The 18,628-nt window shown below is 42.7% G+C and overlaps 1 protein-coding gene across 1 annotated transcript in view; it reads right to left on the reverse strand.

The window, feature by feature from the left end:
- Positions 1-9,881: 9,881 nt before the first annotated feature.
- LOC148010358 (uncharacterized) overlaps positions 9,882-18,628 on the reverse strand; it is a gene marked incomplete at its 5' end in the record, with an annotated part of 56,308 nt that continues 47,561 nt past the window's right edge. The window contains 4 exons of the mRNA XM_087671061.1: positions 9,882-10,267; positions 10,346-10,467; positions 10,737-10,917; positions 11,308-11,383. Of these exons, the coding sequence (XP_087527187.1) occupies positions 10,173-10,267; positions 10,346-10,467; positions 10,737-10,917; positions 11,308-11,383 (474 nt within the window). The remainder of the gene's footprint in view (positions 10,268-10,345; positions 10,468-10,736; positions 10,918-11,307; positions 11,384-18,628) is intronic.

Below are 18,628 nucleotides of genomic sequence, written 5' to 3' on the forward strand. Positions count from 1 at the left end.
CAATGAAGAAGAAAAGAAAAAAATATATATTTCTAAAGAAAAGACATTGACCTCTGCCCGGGCCTCACATGCCACATTCGTGGCAACTGGTGCTAGTAGTCAATCCTGTTCGCCTGGCTGCTGCGAATCTGTTGTCGTCTTGTTGGCAACTTCTGAATCAGATTGTGTGTCACCTGGCTGGTCACGTGTAGGTCACGTTGAGCCTGGTCACATTCTCGCAGGTTGTGTGGAGGTCGAGTTGACGCTAGTTGCGCCAACCTATCGCTTGTCGTCTGAAATAGGCATTGACAAATATGCCACCCATTCATGCTCGCTAATGCCTCTCCTACACCTGCTGAACACTAACAACGGGTGCTTGAAGCTCCTACTCGCATGTCACGCAGCTTGATGATCGTCACTAGCTTCGGGAAGCGTGCACAACATGTGTGCTACAATACCAATTTGTTGTGAAGGTCGTTCCTAAGCTGAGAGTGAGGGTGCAGAGAGTTGAGAGCAGTAGAGTGAGAGAGTGAGCACAACACTTGATGTTCGGTACAAAAGACTAGTGTACCACATTTTAGGTTTTGAATATATATAAAGTACAACAAGTGAAAGGGTGCATTCACTCACAAACACGATAAAAGGCATGGTGAGCCTTTATTCCCAACAAGAAGAGGTGGCATAATAAATATGTCATAACCAAGGATGGATTACATGGGTGTAGTCTAGCTGTAAAAAAACTGTCATATCCTCATGTCGATCACCTAATATGCTGAGTAATATCCTGCCACATCACCAAGGAGTGTAGTGGATGCTAACTCATGCAGAACTCAACAGCTCAATACTTTTCCTCAAGCTTAGTATAAGCAGGTGAACTCCAAGCACAGTCGTGAAGCATTGAAGCTTCTCAGCTCCCAAGGCCTTGGTGAAAATGTCAACAACTTGATCCTCTATACTGACATAAACCAAGTCAATATCACCTACCAGAACCCACTCTCGAATGAAATGGTAATGGATCTTTGTGTGTTTGGTCCACGCATGATACACTAGGTTCGTAGCCAATTGAATGCTATTAAGGTTATCATAGTAGATTACAACATTCATGTCTACCTACATCCCCAAATCACCAAATAGCTTGCATAATTAAGCTATCTCATATACTACAATTGCAACATCTATGTACTCTGTCTCTGTACTAGACAAGGCAATCCAATGTTGATAAGGTATTGTGGTCATTACTATATATGTGGATGATTTGACCATTGTGGGTGATAGTGAGAGAGAGACTGATAATGTGAAGGGTCTCCTCAAGACTGAATTTGAGATGAAGGATTTGAGAGAGCTACACTATTTTCTTAGCATAGAGATAATTAAGACTTCAAAGGGTATATGGTTGTCATAGAGATAGTATGCATTGGATACGTTGAAGAAGTATGGTATGGTTGATTATTGCAAGCCTATTTCTATACCTTTGGATGTTAATGCTAAGCGTAATGCACATGAAGGTGACTTGATTGAGGGTATCACTATGTATCGAAAGATTTTGGATAGTCTTATCTATTTGATGATCATTAGGCCAAATTTAAACTACATAGTTAGTTTGTAGATTCAATTTATGAAGCTTTCATGGAAGCAACATTTGGATGAAGTGCAGCGCACATTGTGCTATGTCAAGTACATATTGGATCATACCTTATTCTATGGTACAAGTATACAATTGGACTTGCATGGTTACACAGATGCAAATTAGGCAAGTAGTATTTTAGATACGAGGTCTACCAATGGTTTTATGTTTCCCTTTGGTAGTGCTATTGTTACTCGGAGCAGCAAGAAATAGCCAACAATTACCTTAGGTATTCTCTATCATGACATGCCCTAGGTACTTGCTTCAGCCCATATAAGGCCTTACAAAGCTTGCATACATAATTTGGTTGGCTCTCATCTACATAACCAAGTGGCTACTCCACATAAACTTCCTCTTGCAAAGAAGGCATTCTTTACACCCATTTGATGCATGATCCAACCCTTTGATGCAACCACTACTATGATGGTCCTTATAGTGGCCATTTTAGCCACTGGAGCAAAAATCTTCTCATAATCAATACCATGAGTTTGTACATAACCTTTGGCAACCAATCATGCCTTATAGCACTCAATAGATCTATCTAACTTATGCTTGACATTGTAAAACCATTTGCAACCAATAGCTTTATTCCCTTCAAGTAAAGGTGCCAACTCCCATGTGTCATTATCCTTAAGTGCAATCATTGCTTTATCCATAGCATGATCTTAATACTCATTACCCATTGTATCCTCAAGACAAGTGGGTTCCACATCCTCCACAACCTTAGCTATGCATGCATAGTAATGAGCTACATAGTTATCATATGTCAATCATTGTGTTGGCTTTCTTACTCTACTTGACCTATGTGGACCTAGATCACAAGCATATGCTTTAGCATCCTCTTGTGCCTTATGCACACCATGTATTTTACTAGGCGGAATCCCAAACTCCTCATCCAAGCTCTACTCTAAGCCATTTGAATCAACATCAACATTAGAGAAACATGATGATAAATCTATCATAATAGGTGAGTCCCCAGCTTTCTCTTTATCTTTTCTTGACATTTGTGATGTACTTGGTGGAGTAACGTGTGACTATAATCTACCACTCCAAGGTCTATCAATAGAACCATAACTAGGAGATTCTTGTTGTCCACTCAATGTCTATGTGACTGCTCATCTATTCTCTACACAAACACACTCATTTTCATTAGCCCCAACTACATTTTTCACATCACTATACAATCTATTCATTTCATAAAAGACAACATCACTGCTAACTCTCAGCTCACGTGTAATAAGGTTATGATATCTATATCCCTTCTACTCGAGAGAATATCTTACAAATACACATTTTTCTAAGTTTGAATCCAATTTACTACACAACTTATCTGTAATATGCACATAAGAAATATGTCCAAATACTTTTAGGTGGGACAGATTTGGCTTTCTACTTGTAAACTTCTCTTTGGATGTCATATTGTGTATAATAGGATGGGTGTCCTATTCATAATATATACAGCAATAGCAACTACTTTTAGCCCAATAGTAATAAGGCAAGTTTATTTCTAACATCAATGCACGAGCCACCTCTATAATATGTCACTCAACAAGTCCATTTTTTTGCAAAGTAAATCTACATGTATACTACCTCTGCATGCCATTTTTTTGTAAATATTCAAATAACTAATTAGAGAGATATTCTCCCCCTCCATTCAATCTTAAGAATTTAATATGCAATCCTATCTCCTTCTCAACCAAAGTCTTAAAGCTCTTAAAGTAAGTGAACACCTCACTTTTCTCACGCATAAAGTAAACCCATACTTTGTGAGTATAATCATCAATGAAGGAAACATAATACTTGCAACCAATCAAGTTGTAGTCTTTATAGGATCCCACACATCAAAATGTATCATTTCAAGTGGCTTCATGCATACATGTTTTTCATGTAGTGGAAATGCATGCCTTGCTTGCTTTCCAATCGACATGCTTCACATACTTTATGCATCCCATCAGCCCTAAACTTGGGTAAGCCATCTACAATCTGTTTTGACTGCATGTCTTTTAGCTGCTGCACATTCACATGACCAATTCTCTTATGCCAAATTTCAATATCAACCATAATACTTGAACCTTGTGCAAACATAGCAGCATCCATTTCAAGTAGACTTATATCATGAGTAAACAATCTACCAACATGTTTTCCTTTTGTAATCAACCTACAATCATTTTCACGACATTCTAAATAACAATTATTAGATGTGAACTAGACCTGCAGTCCCTATTCTACCATTTGACCAATAGAAACCAAAATTTTTGTAATATTTGGTACATGCAACACATCAACCAAACATTTAGTTTTACTATCCTACATACTCAAAGGAATATTTTCAACATAAGTAATCAGGTGATCTATATCATCCCCTATCTCCACATAGCATGGAGAATATGGACTAACACATGTCTCTAGACCACTCTTCATGAGAAGTCGTGTGATTAGAGGCACCTAAGTCAGTTACACCACGACTAAACACACAATCTTTTTCACTGACTGCACAACAATACTGCAATCTATAATCTGTATGATGTAGATGCCTTGTGTGTTTGCAATCCAGCAAACACCTAAAACCTTACAGATGCACATGTAAACGATTGACACAATCAACACTTAGTATACTCAAAAATAGCTATCAGGACTTCTTATAGGTCCAAAACAAAGACCAAAATGATCTTAAATGCAAAAATCACAGTAGATAAGAGCTTATTTGCAATATATACACTGTTGTTTTTGCTCATCAAGTTCCACTGCAATAAGAGATTGTAGCCTTGCCAGCCTTAGGAACCTTTTATGGCTATAACCCAAGGCAAATCGAGCAAGGTGGGGGAGCTTCTTACCCATTGCTTTCTTGAGTAGTTTCTTGCTCCAACGCCTTCACCTTAGCCTTCAATTGAGCTCCACATAGCCGTGGAACAGCTCTATCACCATGAAAATAGACAAGAGTAGAGAGAGGTGAATAATTCAAGAGGGCACACACAAAAACAATGGAGGCTTGAGAATACAAAGAGATAGGGCTGAAATTTAAAATCTTCTTCTTTTTCTTTCTTCTTCTTCCATACACACAAGAATTAAGTCTACAACATGATAAAAGACACAATGTATATGCACGCGATCACTAAGTGTAAACCGACTAAGGAAAGAAGAGGTTGACACAATGAATGTGCTATAACCAAGGATGGACTATGTGGTTGTAGTAGCTGTAGAATCATTGGTGTATCCTCATATCGGTCACCTAGCATCCCAGTGAGTAATATCTTGCCACATCACCAAGGTGTCTAGTGAATGCCAGTACATGTAGAACTCAATATCTCAACATTTGTGCCATCTACAAACTGATTCAAAATCATGTCTTTATTTCATCTAGAATCTTGGTACCTCAAAGATTATCTTTTTGTACTTTATCTTCCACTAGCCATTCTAAAGTATTTGTTGTGATTGCATACAAAAAGAGGGGCTCAAGGACATCCATGCTTATTAATATTCTTAGTGGAAATGAGGTTGTCATTTTACCATTTACAAATAAATCCCTTCTATTTCTTCTTAATACATCCATCTAAGTGTGATCATGGTCTTGTTGCTAGGGCATTGACAAAGACTTTATATGTTGAGATAGGGTGTCCATAATGTGAGAGAGAGTGTTAGCTTCTAGGGTTTCATGGGTATTAGGGCACTTGATTAGTACACATTAGTGGACACTTTGTGGGGCAACTAGGCAATGCATTCATGGCCCTAAGTTGTTGCATTTTCACGTCGCAAACTCGCATCTACTCTAGCAATGCCTATTTATATGGCTACCCTCCACTCTTTGATATCATTGTGCATCATCACCATATCCTATTGGATAGAGAGAGAGTAGAGGCACTGTTGTCACTCATTGTGCTGCTAGTATCCTAGTGGTATTGTATTATTCATCTCATGCTTCTTCCTTTCATAATTTTTTTTTTAAATCTATGTTAGAGGAGCATCATCTTCACTTGCTTGTTGTTCGTTTTCTGTAGGTCCTACAATAGGATCCTTCCCTCCCTTCAATTCCCGCTTCAGCTCTTCACAAATTGGAGCTTTAGTGGGTTCCTTCTCTCCCTCCATCCCCTCTTATACTCTTCACAAATAGCAAGTTCATTGAGCTTCTTCTCTCTTGAGGTCCCCCTTTAGCACCTCAAATTAGTAGGTTCATTTGGCTTCTTCTATCCTACTAGCTGCCCTATCACCACTTCACTATCAATAGGTTCTCCCTTCTGGTCCTTAAATCCCTCCACCCTAAACTTTAGCTTTGCATATGCATATACTCTTGTCTTTCTATAGAGCTACTTTGACCATTGCCTCATCACATGAATTAGAAATCAGGGGGTCATTTACACCCAACACCTCCTCATGCACATCAACATAGGTGAGAGCAATCAGTGGTGAATGATACCACATAGGAATGGGTGATGGCTTCTTGTGTGCGTGCATCTATGCCTTTTCAGCCTCGTTCAACTTCTCCAATCTTGTTCGTCCGGCCTACTTCATTTGTACATTGGTACACCTTTGAACCCCCTCAAGTGCAAGTGGTGCCTTTTTGGTAAGTGATTATTAAGAGCAAGAAACCATAATATCTATTGGAGTGTGGTGTCTTTACAGCCAACCTTACAAACAGGTGGAGCGTGTAGGTCTTGTGATCAACAGCACTGGCTCTGCAGGCAAGTCCGTCCTTCTCGTCAATATCATCTCTGTAGCATCCTCCATTAAAGCCGCCTAGGCGACATTTTTCATTGAAGATGCATACAACGATATATCCCATCAAATCCAGGAAGCTACTGAACTTTCGACTTATGGCGCAGTAGTGCAGGCAGGAGATGAAAATAGTGGTAGCAGAACAGTAGCTCCTTGCGGCCATGAAAGCTCCACATCTTGTGGATAAGTAGAGTGAGTTTTTCCACTCCCTCTCTCGAAAGGACGATGTATAAGCTGCTCCAACTATCTCTCTCTCTCTCTCACTGGTTGCTAAATTGTTGAGTATTCGAGGGTTTGTATTGTAAGGCCATAAAATCTGCTGATATGGTGATCCCCCAGAGGCAAGTCAAGTGCAGGCAGGTTATCTGCAGAGACAAGTGGTCATTTTAGATGCCTTAAAGGCATATATAGGATAAAACACATCACAATTTCCTGTTACAATCCACTTTGGGGAGACCACAAGGCACAATTAGCACAAAAAAGAAAACCAACTATTAAAGCTATCAAAGATACTTAATACATCATGACTCAAAGGTAACTTAGTACTTAGGCTTTTTGAAGTCCTCAATGATAACTTTGCTATCTCCATAGATTGCCTATTTGCCTTTCTTTTTAGCTGCCTTCATCTCGTCAAATTCAACTGGTCGTGCTTTAAGTTGTGCTCATGTAAGTTCATCTATATTCCATAATTTAGTTCCCTTGAAACATTTTGATCACTTTTATAGTTTGAGGTTGACTTCCATGTTTCCAAACTGCTAAGTTGCTTGATTCTTTCCTAGTTTGACAACTTGCCATGGTAGAGAGAGAGAGAGAGAGAGAGAGAGAGAGAGAGAGAGAGAGAGTGTGTGTGTGTGTGTGTGTGTGTGTGTGTGTGTGTGTGTGTGAGAGAGAGAGACAGAGAGAGAGAGAGAGAGAGAGAGAGAGAGAGAGAGAGAGAGAGAGAGAGAGTGTGTGTGTGTGTGTGTGTGTGTGTGTGTGAGAGAGAGAGAGAGAGAGTGTGTGTGTGTGTGTGTGTGTTAAACATCCTTTTAGATGCCTAAAGCATATAGGACAAAGAAATATTCATCAGCGTTTTAATTACAACCTATTCCTGGTGCCATTGACACAAAAGAAACCCACATTAAGGTGCCCTTGATGCAAGAAGAAATTCAAATGTGAAAGCTTTAAAAGTTGCTAAATATATCATGATCCAAAAACAACTTAGTGCTTAGGCTTTCTAAATTCCTCTATAATGGGTCTACCACATTGATAAACAACACCCTCCTTTCTAGTTGCCTTCATCATTGCAATTTCACATGGTTGTGCTTTGAGGTGTGCTAGTATAAGTTTTTCTTTGCTCATTACTTTGTTTTCCCTTAAAACATTTTGATTTCTCACTTTAACTTTATATTGCATGCTTCCAAACTTCAAAGTTGCCTAATTATCTCCTTGCTCAATGTTTTGTCATGGGACCATCCACTTGAACTCTTTCTTCTAGAATGGGTCATCTTTCAATGTTCTTGTTAGCAACAACTATCTTTGTTACCATCTTTCCCTCTAGCTTCATCAAGCATATAAGCATTTTGGCAAGTTACTCTTTCAAAACCACATTCTCTATTTTCAACTTGCAAACTCGATGATGCAAATATTTTAATGGACATAGCTCTCAATTTGAGTTAAGGGGGTAATGCCAAGACCTTTGAGAGAGTCATTGGATACATCTCACTGTCAAAGCAAGAGCCCCGGGTCCCATATGAGAGAGAGAGACAGAGACAGAGAGAGATGTGCAAGTGATAAATGTTTTTATGTGGGAGAATATTACTATGGGAGTAAAATTCACCACATACACTTGGTTGCATGATATCATTAATCACTCACTAATATTTTTTTCCCATGTACGTCTCCAAAAAGATTTCACAAGTTTGGTTTTGTTAGCATGTTAGGTTTTGCGACTTTCAAATAACTATACTTTTTGCCAAATTAACATTGTTTTGATTTCATTAGTAGGCATAAATCTTTTGTTTAGTAACTTACACATTCTTACTCCTAACCCATGGCCTATCAAACAAATTTCTTTTGTAGTGCCTTTCTCCATCACACACAATATGGGAAAAACATACAACATGGGAAAAACCCTCCACCCTAGAAACTTGATTATTACTCATGATCGCGAGAATGAGCAATATACATATGAGAACAATCAATATTCAAACTTGGACTTGGATCCATTTCATCAAAAGATTTGCAACTTTGAAACACACTTATAATCCGTTTCATTGAGAGATTTGCGACTTTGAAACATTCTCTTATAATTCTTCTATATTTCACTTCATTATCTTTTGAAAGTGCAAGAAATATTATATTGCAAAGGGGCTAATATATTCATCACCCACTAGGGATTGTAGAGCTGCTTAACATGCCTCCATAGAACATTAAAAACAAGGGTTTTCTTAGAGCACCTAGCCTTAATATTTTAATGTAATCCTAGAAATACCATTTTCTTTTTTCAAAAACTAGCTAATTTCTAGGTAACCCAACACCAAGTGTTATGGGTACCTCTGCCCCATTGAGCAAGCATCCCTTGATTGGTGGTGACCTATGTGGTTTTAGTACATGGAGGTCCCATTAATCCCAAACCCTCTATATCATATGCATTTAAGGCCTGTTAGAAAATACCATTATGTGGTGTAAATACCCTCTATATCATGTGCATTCACAACCTACGAGGGTTTCATAGCCAATAGAGAATAATAAGATGACTTGTGACTTTATTGGGGCTCCTCTAAGTTAGTTCTCATAGAATTAGAAATAGCATAAAATTAGAGGTGGTCCACACCTACTACGTTGTCAAATGGCACCTTGTGCAAAGAGTTGACATCCATCAATGGGTTGGTTCCTTGATCTACTAGGTCAAGGGAGCAAGGGAAATTGAGTAAACGTGAAGTAGGAGCAAGATGAGAGTAGATGCACCAAATGTAAGAGAACACATGTGATCAAAAGACGTCGAGAGAGCATGAGTATTAGGCACATCCAAACCATAAACTCTTTGCAGTCAAAGCCCTAATCATACTCCAAACCTTTTGGACTAATCATTAAGCTCACCTGAATCACCCAACACCATTTGCTTCCAATAGACAGAACTACGCAAACCAACTTCTTTCATCATCAACATAAGCTTCAGCCAAATGGCTTTAGACTCCTGAAAATCCCAGAATAAGTGCATGGCATCAGGTGTAATTAAGCCCACACCACATCAGCTATAAAGATTACACCACAATTTCTGCACATGCACCAGCCAACACAATCTACTTATTTTTCCGTCAAAGTTCGCTTCTATTCATCTTTGAATTGAATCCAAGATATGGGCATATCTATGGAAATCACTTGGCTCTTGCCAATATGGGAGCTTAAAATATGCATTGCCATATTTTAACTGTCATTGTGACTAATATAGCATGCCACTTTAAGACATTGTAGTGAACCGGTATGTTAAATCAATTTGGTCTCTTTAAAAAGATTACTGCAATCTGAAGTACACCTTGAGAGAGCACACTTTGACCAGTATAATGATACAGAGAAAACCATCATAAACTGAAATAATAATAACAAGCCACCATGCTTGAGAGAACTCAACATGACCCAATTGACCATAAATGCTTGAGAAAACTCAACGTAAACCAATTCACAGATACCGTTTTGGAATAGTTGAAAAAAGGTGTGGCTTCACACCCAAGAATTAACCTACTCTGGATTTTGTACAAGTTTCAAAGCAGCTAATTTACATACATCCTACTGGCAAATGCAGGGCACTTGCATCCAAAATCTTGTTTCAGGACCACTTGCTGATGACAAGTTTCAAGGTGGGTTAACCCAACCAATCCTAAGCAAAGTTCTCTGATGAAGGGGATGGACTGCTCTCTTCCACACCCATCATTTGCTTCCTCCTCAAACCAGCATCGATTTTCTTTTGCCTCTCTGAGAGAACATTCAGACTTTAGTTACCTTGAACCAGGTTTCTATGTGCATGTCTAGGAAAAGAAAGAAAGTACTTACTCTTGCTGGCAATAGCACTCCTTGTCAAATAGAGAAAATCTTCCCATCGGATTCCCTGCAATTGCTGCTTTTCTTCCTCAGATAGTTCAAAATTTGGTTCCCTTCCACACATGTATGCAGCCCTTCACAACAAACATGACATTCTGTGACTTAAGTCATTCAACAGATACTCCTAGAAAAGCTCTTACCAAGGATCTTTCAACATATACATCATTGAGTTTGTCGTGTACTGAGTATTGAGAGAGAACATTTTTCAAATGTGTTCACCTACCTACTCTTGTAACCATGATAAGATGCATGGGACAGAGAAACCCCACACATCTCAAACAGATAAGGGTTTGATTTAGAAATATTCAATAGAAGGCAACTTTCTGAAGATGTAGGAACCAACCGATCATAGAGACGTGCTGCTTCTTCCATGGTTGCAACTGTGCCCAAGTGTATTTGCTTCTTATCAACCTTAATCGCTGCTTGCCACTTCATATTCTTGAAGTACACACCACGCAACATGCAGGCTTCTGGGTTGTCAAACTGCCTTCTCCTTTGCCGTTTTCTTATTTTCAGTTCACGCTCTACAAAAAAGCACTGGCCATAAGTTGAAGTTGGAAAGATGGAGAATATTTCCCTGAACTGCCTAAGCAAGGAACCAGCAAGGGGACAATCATGAATCAACCTTTTACAGCCAGTGTGATAATAATCAGACAAAAAACAACTTATAGGGCACTAATAGATGAAAACGTATAAAAATAGTGCCTAGAAAAATATTCCATAAAGTATCTATCATTGATCAGCTTACAAATCAAGATAAAGAACATTTTGTAGTAGTGCCTAGAAAAACATTCCATATAGTATTTATTGATCAGTTTACAAAACCCAGATATAACACTTGCAGGCCCATTGATATCACTTTGACAAAGCAAACATGTACATTGTTGAAGAAAACACGTAATTTGCTGAATTACCTTGTGCTATCACATTTAGATCCTTGGAGGAGCTATTCCCGGACACAGCAGATGAACCAAATTGTCCTTCATGAGCCTGCTTTAAAGTGGTTAAAATATTACACAAACCCTTGGTTAAACAATTACATGAGTGCCTCTCTCCCTCCCTCCCTCTCTCTGTTTTTCCTTTTCTGTAAAGGTTGATGAACTAAGAAAAATTACATGTACAAGGAGCCACGTCCAGCCGGTAAACATATGCAAAAACAGCCAATCCAACTCTGTGTGTGTGTGTGTGTGTTGTTAGTGGTGGTTTACTCATTCCTAAGCATGATTGTACTCTTATAGCATGCTAGATAGGCCTGGACATGCGCTGCAACTGACCAAAAGCAATTAGTTGCTTTTCAGTTTTTACCTGATACTGTTATATCATGCATTGTATGGGCATTTCTATGGGTAGTCTAGTGAGCACCTAGGAGGACTTAGTGGCTGGCTTTTGGTGCAGCATTTGGCTGACTGGGCAGATCATTTATGATGATAGCTCACTTGGTCAACATTATTGCCCTTTGTGCTACATCTGCTCCTCCACTGGTCCTGACACTCAGCACGCCTGCATCCCTTATTGGAGACAGGGAGATTGGAAGCATTGGTTGCCAGCTATTACACTTAGCATGTCCCTCCGTTGTTCTGGTGTGAACACTCCCTTATTCACTGTCACTTTTTTATCTTCCAGCTAGAGAAGGGCATTTTCCCGTGTGAACACCCTCTTTGGGTGCGGTACTATAGCACCTTACAGATTATACTTTCATTCATTAGTCTCATATCAATGGATTGACCTTCCGGCAATCTCCTCTCTTGATGTTCATTGTTCATTGTGAGTGTGCACATGCACCCATGTGCGTGCAGCTGGGCATTGACCCAACAATGGTATCAGAGATCCATTCAGCTCATGAGCAGCCACCAGCACCAACACCGTTGTGCTTTGAGCTCAACCTCTCCTCTATTCACTGTTCATTGTGAGTGTGCACATGCACCCATGTGCGTGCAGCTGGGTATTGACCAAACAATGGTATCAGAGATCCATTCAGCTCATGAGCAGCCACCAGCACCAACACCGTTGTGCTTTGAGCTCAACCTCTCCTCTATTCAGCTGCTTCAGCCAGCTGCTGTCTCAGGTCTTGACTGACCTGGCTTCACCACCCCTAGCTACCTCCAGTGACACCCTGCACACAACCCAAGGAAGATTTTCAGACCAGCGGTCAAAATTTGGGGCTTTTCAACATCAACATCAAATTTCGCAAGGTTTCATCCCGAAATTCAGGGCTTTTGCTGGAAACCCCAAATTCCACCAAAAATTTGGGGATTCTCAATTCTAAGCCTGAATTCTTCAAAATTCCTCCACATAATGTCTGACGTTTTGCAAATTTTGGAATTCATCAACATTGAGGCCTAATTCTGCATCCTATGCAACATTCAAGGACATTGGAAGCAGTTTTTTATCACATTGTCAATATCCTCTTCAACATTCTGCTGCAACATCATCATTTCAGCTCCAGTTTGCATTTATTTTATGCTACAAATATAAAAAATTCATTGGACAGCTGTTGCTTGGATTTATCAGTTATACACAGCAAGAAATGGCAACTCAAAATCACTTATAGAAGGTGTTTGAAATGGCAACTCAAAATGACTTATAGCACATGTTTGGAGACCTTGATAAGTTAGATGGCACCAACTACCTGATATTTGCGTATATGATAAGACATACTCGTTGCAAAGCAGTTGTGGGGCTATATATCGTACACTGAGGTTAAGCCAACAAGTCGAGTAGTTTAGAGAAATCTAGAATCATCTAGTTCATCCACTGTCAATATCGGGTCATCAACTCTAGCTCATGCTCCTCCCACCACTGCTCAGCTGAGATGGGATGGGAAGGATGCTTTTGCACATGCTTTGATCACACTATCATGCAAGAAGCAAGTTATTTAGCTTGATCAGTCCTGCACATGGCCTAACAAGCATGGGAAACCTTGCTTCTTTATATCGGGTGTGTAATGAGGCACATGTTAACTTACAAAAAAACTCCGCCCGTCACGTCGTGTGCTACCCCTGGCCCGACTGTCTCGCCACACCACCATCATCCGATCAATCGCCCCCTTTACCTTGCCCTGGTCATTACCCTGTCCTCGCCATCTGCCACCCGCCCATCTGCTGCCTCCCCTGGCCATCCTTGCCATGTGCCGCCTGCCCTGTCGCCCCCCTGCCTGCACTTCCGCCTGCTTGACAACTGCCCGCCCGCTCCTGCCTGCGCCCCTGTCTGCAGCTGTACCCAACCTGCTTTCCCCCGCCTGCGGATCAGTGGCACGCCTGCCCTGCCATAGGTGGACCTTGGATGAAGGAAGGAAGAGGCTTAAAGAACCAAGATGCCATGGCTTTGCTGATCGCAAAGCTGAGATATTGAAGGAGGCTTTAAAGAACCCCCTGCGCTGCCCATGTCGCCTCCCCCCTGCAGCACACGGTCCCGCTTGGAAGACCCACCATCCATATTTCCCCCCACCCCCAAGTTGCTCCCTTCCTCTGCAGCAACTTCCCCCCACACCAGTAGCAAAGCAACGCTATAGGTAGGTCCCGCCTGCGGATCAGTGGCACACCTGCCCTGCCATAGGTGGACCTTGGATGAAGGAAGGAAGAGGCTTAAAGAACCAAGATGATATGGCTTTGCTGATCACAAAGCTGAGATATTGAAGGAGGCTTTAAAGAACCCCCTGTGCTACCCCTGTCGCCTCCGCCCTACAGCACACGGTCCCACCTGGCAAACCCACCATCCGTAATCCCCCCCCCCCAAGTTGCTCCCTTCCTCTGCAGCAACTTCCCCCCACACCGGTAGCAAAGCAACGCTATAGGTAGGTCCTTAGCAAGGACACGCAATGAAAACCTGTGGTCAGACGCCGGCGCATTGTGCGAGTGCCCCCTAGTCAAACACCTTGCACATCATCCTCTCTAAGGAACAGCTCTTAGCAGTCCATGCCACAGAGCTAGAGTTGAAAGAAATAGAGATCTTTGGTCAGGTCGTTGGACACTCCCCATCAAGGGCCCAGCTGCGGGATTGGCTCCACTCCACGCTACGCATTGGCATAGCGCAAATCGCGGAGGCAGTCCTCATGGGCCAAGGGATCTTCATTGTTCGACTCACCTCTGCGGACACAGCTCGTGAGTTACTGGAGAGCTCACCCTATGCCTCCACGAAAGGGGTCATTTACATGGTTCCCTGGTATAGCAGCTTCACAGTGGAGACATTTGCACTCCATAACAGATTTCTCAGACATCCAATCACTTTACCTTTCCCCGAACTGGCGGTAGAGTACCGCCAACTAGTGGAGGACTTTGGACGGCTCTTCAGCACAGTTCTTCATGCCTCCTTCGCAGATGCAGTGACAACTGCAGGAGTCCCAAAGGTACGAGTGGTTGTGAAAGACACAAAGAGTATACCAAAGTTCCTGGAGATTGAGGCAAGAGGTCACTCCTTTAGGCAACAGGTCATTATGACTAGGCAACCAGGGCAACGTCTGTGCTGCCATGACTTTGGGCATTAGGCAACAGATTCCACGCATTTCGGAGCCAAGGCAGCTCCACCGACATGCCTGCAGGTGGACACTAACGGCTTTATATGGGTCCAGAGACGACAGAGAGAGAGACAGCAAGGGGGGGCCACAGTCAGCTCCTTAGACACAGCCATGGCAGCAGGGAGCAAGAGGGCAAGCGATGGTCTCCCGACAGAGCACTCCGCAGCCCGCCCCACCCGACAGGACCACAGTGCCCCACATCCACCACCCACGCCACAAGCTACCTCACCTGAGATCCCACAGCCCCCATGCCCACCTCCCATGGATCCCCCGCTAACCCTGGCCCATAAAACCCCCCCCTTCCAAGGCCACTAGCCCCCCCCCCCCACCCGCCACATACCTCCGACCACCCACCATCCCTCGATCTTCTTCCCCCCCACCACCTCCCCTACCAAGCACCCCCCTTATCTGCACCCGGTACAAGTGATCCCCTCCCCTCCCCCAACCCACCGCCCTCCTCCCACAAGAGGTAATGAGCCACACACGCCTACATCCTCCTCTCACGAATAGTCTTGCCCTCCCCACACAACCACCAACTCATCTGTCCCTGCCGCCCATCACACTTTCCCGAGACAGGCACAACTGTTACCACAGGAGTTCTTCCGCAATGGCCCATGGTCCTACCTGAGAGTTGCGGAGCGCAAAGAGTTCCCACTACCTCTAGAGGTGGGGATCTTCGTGGTACGCAAGTCAAGGAGGGGCAAGGTCCATCTACCAACACCACCAGATGGACCAAACTGTGCCTTCTTCCTTCAGTCCTCTCACTGAGGGGATTGGACAACGACACAGATAGAGGAGAAGGTGAAGAGTCAAGTGGCAGACCACATCTCCCAATGGATGGGAGAATAAGAACTAGCATTGTTTGCATAACAGTGGCTAGGTTGCATTATGGACATTAACTAGTGGGCTGGTATCAAGATCCCACACATGAGTATTATCTTTTGACCCCCTATAGATGCGATCGAGTGGCCCCTAGCACATGCGGCCCATTTTTACCAATATACAGAGTCACGACTCTCAACTAGTTGATAGATGCATTGGTGGTACCACCTGGAGCATCTATCACCCCTATGGTCTGCCTGAGGGCCACCATGAGGGACTGGAGTTTGCCATCCAAGCCTGCGGCAAAGCGTACTCACATGCTCCATAGTCCTTCCTCCTCATCAACAGCTTCCACACCAAACATATGCCTGTTCGGTCAATCACACTACTGGAGTCCACAGCAGACCGCTCTAAGGTATGGGAGATCATTGGGAGTCAACTGGATGGCATATTTGGAAGGCGCGGTGTCAGGATGTTTTTGGCGGAGAGAATCTTTCAGTACAGTCAACTTTAGCAGAGCTCTGGACCTCCATCATCCACTCTTTCCACAGTCGATGGGACCAGGTGTATGGCAAGTCTTGAGCTCGATAGGAGCTCTGATCTCATTTCATGCGCACTTGGGACGGCCAGGACCTGTTTTTTGTGATGATGTAGGCAAGCAATCCCATATGGCGATACACACCCCCCCCCCCCCCCCCTCTGGCTTCTTGCCCCCATCCCTCCTAGACCGCCCTGAGAGGCTTGTATACTTGATATATCTGTGACTCTGATCAACTCCAGCTAGTTTGTTGAGCATGAGCACTTCCTTGTACTCAGTTTTTTCTGAAGTAATATAATTAGCCACACTTTATTTGCAAAAAAAAAAGGAGGCACATGCTACCTATTTACATAAACAATTTGAGGTCAAGCACATGACTGCAAACAATTTTGTTTATGTACACATTACTTGCATCAAGATCCCAAGGAATAGCTTGCGAATCTCAATGAGATTATTCCTGATGCATCACTTGGGTTCAATGCATTGCTGATTTGCCGGAGTCTTGTCAAAGCATTGCACAACTACTCATTCGTTGGCAAAGAGAAATGCAAACCTTCACATTTTTTATGAGTTGGTCTCTTTACTATTGCAAGAAGTGCAATTTCGGAAAAAATCTCTAAAGCATGGGCATGGACAATCAATCATTGGCAACCAACCATAAAGGCAAGATGAAAACATGGCAGCAATTTGGTGATAAGAAGAAACAAGCCAACTACTATAGACAAAAGGGACATGTCATTGAGGAATGGAGGAGGCATATGGCTAGTGAAAAGATTATGCAATCCAATATGACTACGGCTGAAAATTCAGCCAATGTGCAGGACCCCCTCTCCATAGAAAAATCCAATCAAATGAAAGCCAACCAAAGGGTAAAGAAAACAGAGAGGCCTCGAACGGATCACCCCAGAAAACTCCAATCGGGGATGGATGAGCCAAGCCTCTAACCCAACTATGAGATGATAGCAAGGAACTATCAAAGGTGCCATAAGCTACATAGAAACACCAAGGACCAAGGGCCAAGCAGCAAGGGATGGTTGCTTGATGATGAAATAAAGGAGTAGCCACATAAAAGAAAGGCCCAAAGTAAACTGGAAACCCAGAAGCAACTTCTCGTGATCTTAGAGAAAGCCCCCTCAGAGAAAGCCCCCTCTGAAACACAAAGGGCTAGGAAATCCAAAGCCGCATCACCAATATCATCCCCCTTTAGAAGGGATGGGAAGTACCAGGGAACCACCAAAGGAGATGGTGGGGGATGGGATGAAACCTGTGGGACAAATAGTGCACAATTGGAAATAGGTGCGGCATTAGAAAACTGCCTTGGAGAGCCCTGCACTATGGAAGGGGAAGGCAACATAGATAGCCCCCTCTCCTGCCAATCGATCACAGAAGGGACTCCTGTAGAAGAATCCTCAAAAAAGATCGTCAACTTGGTGAAGACAACATGGGTGCCAAGACGAGAAAGGCCCTGAACTTGAAGGAGAGGGAGACCAAAACTTGAACATGTAGGGCCTCAAAAACAAAGCTCAATGGGCAGTCAAACAATAGAGGGAAGATGCCAACACCACTAATAGGCACCGAAGAGATGTCAGCATCGTTGATGATACCTTAAGATGAACAAAGAACCAATAATAAATCACCTCAGGGAGTCATAGGACTTGATGCACCACTATCAAAGAACCAAGGCTGCTCAAAAGAAGAGACAATCAAAGAAGGCTCTTCCACCTGATAAATCTGTAGAAACACACACTCAATGGGAAAAGCAGGTGACGAAGTGGAGGTAGATGAAGGCTTCAATGTAGATCCACCCTTCGCTCTTGGATGAAGGTGAGGGTATATCCTCCACTTCTCCTTGAGGTGTGAGGTCTTCCCACAATGAGGACATGTAGGATGTCCTCTACGCTTCCCCACAAAAGCTGTATCAAAGTCAAAAGATGACTCCAACTTCTTCCTCTTCCCTTTCTTCTGCTTGGCTTGTCCTGTACCTATAGATAAAGTCACATAAGCACGGCCATGTGCACGAGCTCCACAAGAATCTGACTCACTATGACACTCATCCTGCTCAAGCACCAATGGGACTAGCTCCTCCCAAGTGAGTCTCCTGGCTATGAGAAGTAAGAAGACTAGTGTAGAACACATTATATGTCGATGATGGAAGATGTGAGAGAAGTGTCACAACTAGATCCTCCAAAGAAATGCATGTACCAAGGAATGAAAGCTCATCCCGAATCTCCTCTATCCTATGGATGTGATCCCTCATTGTAGAAGAATCTACAACCAACAAAAGGCTATCGTAGCTTCAACCTGAGAGATAATTGATGCCCAAATGTCTAGATCCGAAAGAGAGATGCCAATCTCCTCCAAA

Source organism: Lygodium microphyllum, chromosome 29 (genome assembly GCF_053477565.2).
Source record: "Lygodium microphyllum isolate KBCC chromosome 29, Lygodium_microphyllum_v1.1.10, whole genome shotgun sequence".
Taxonomy (NCBI): Eukaryota; Viridiplantae; Streptophyta; class Polypodiopsida; order Schizaeales; family Lygodiaceae; genus Lygodium; species Lygodium microphyllum.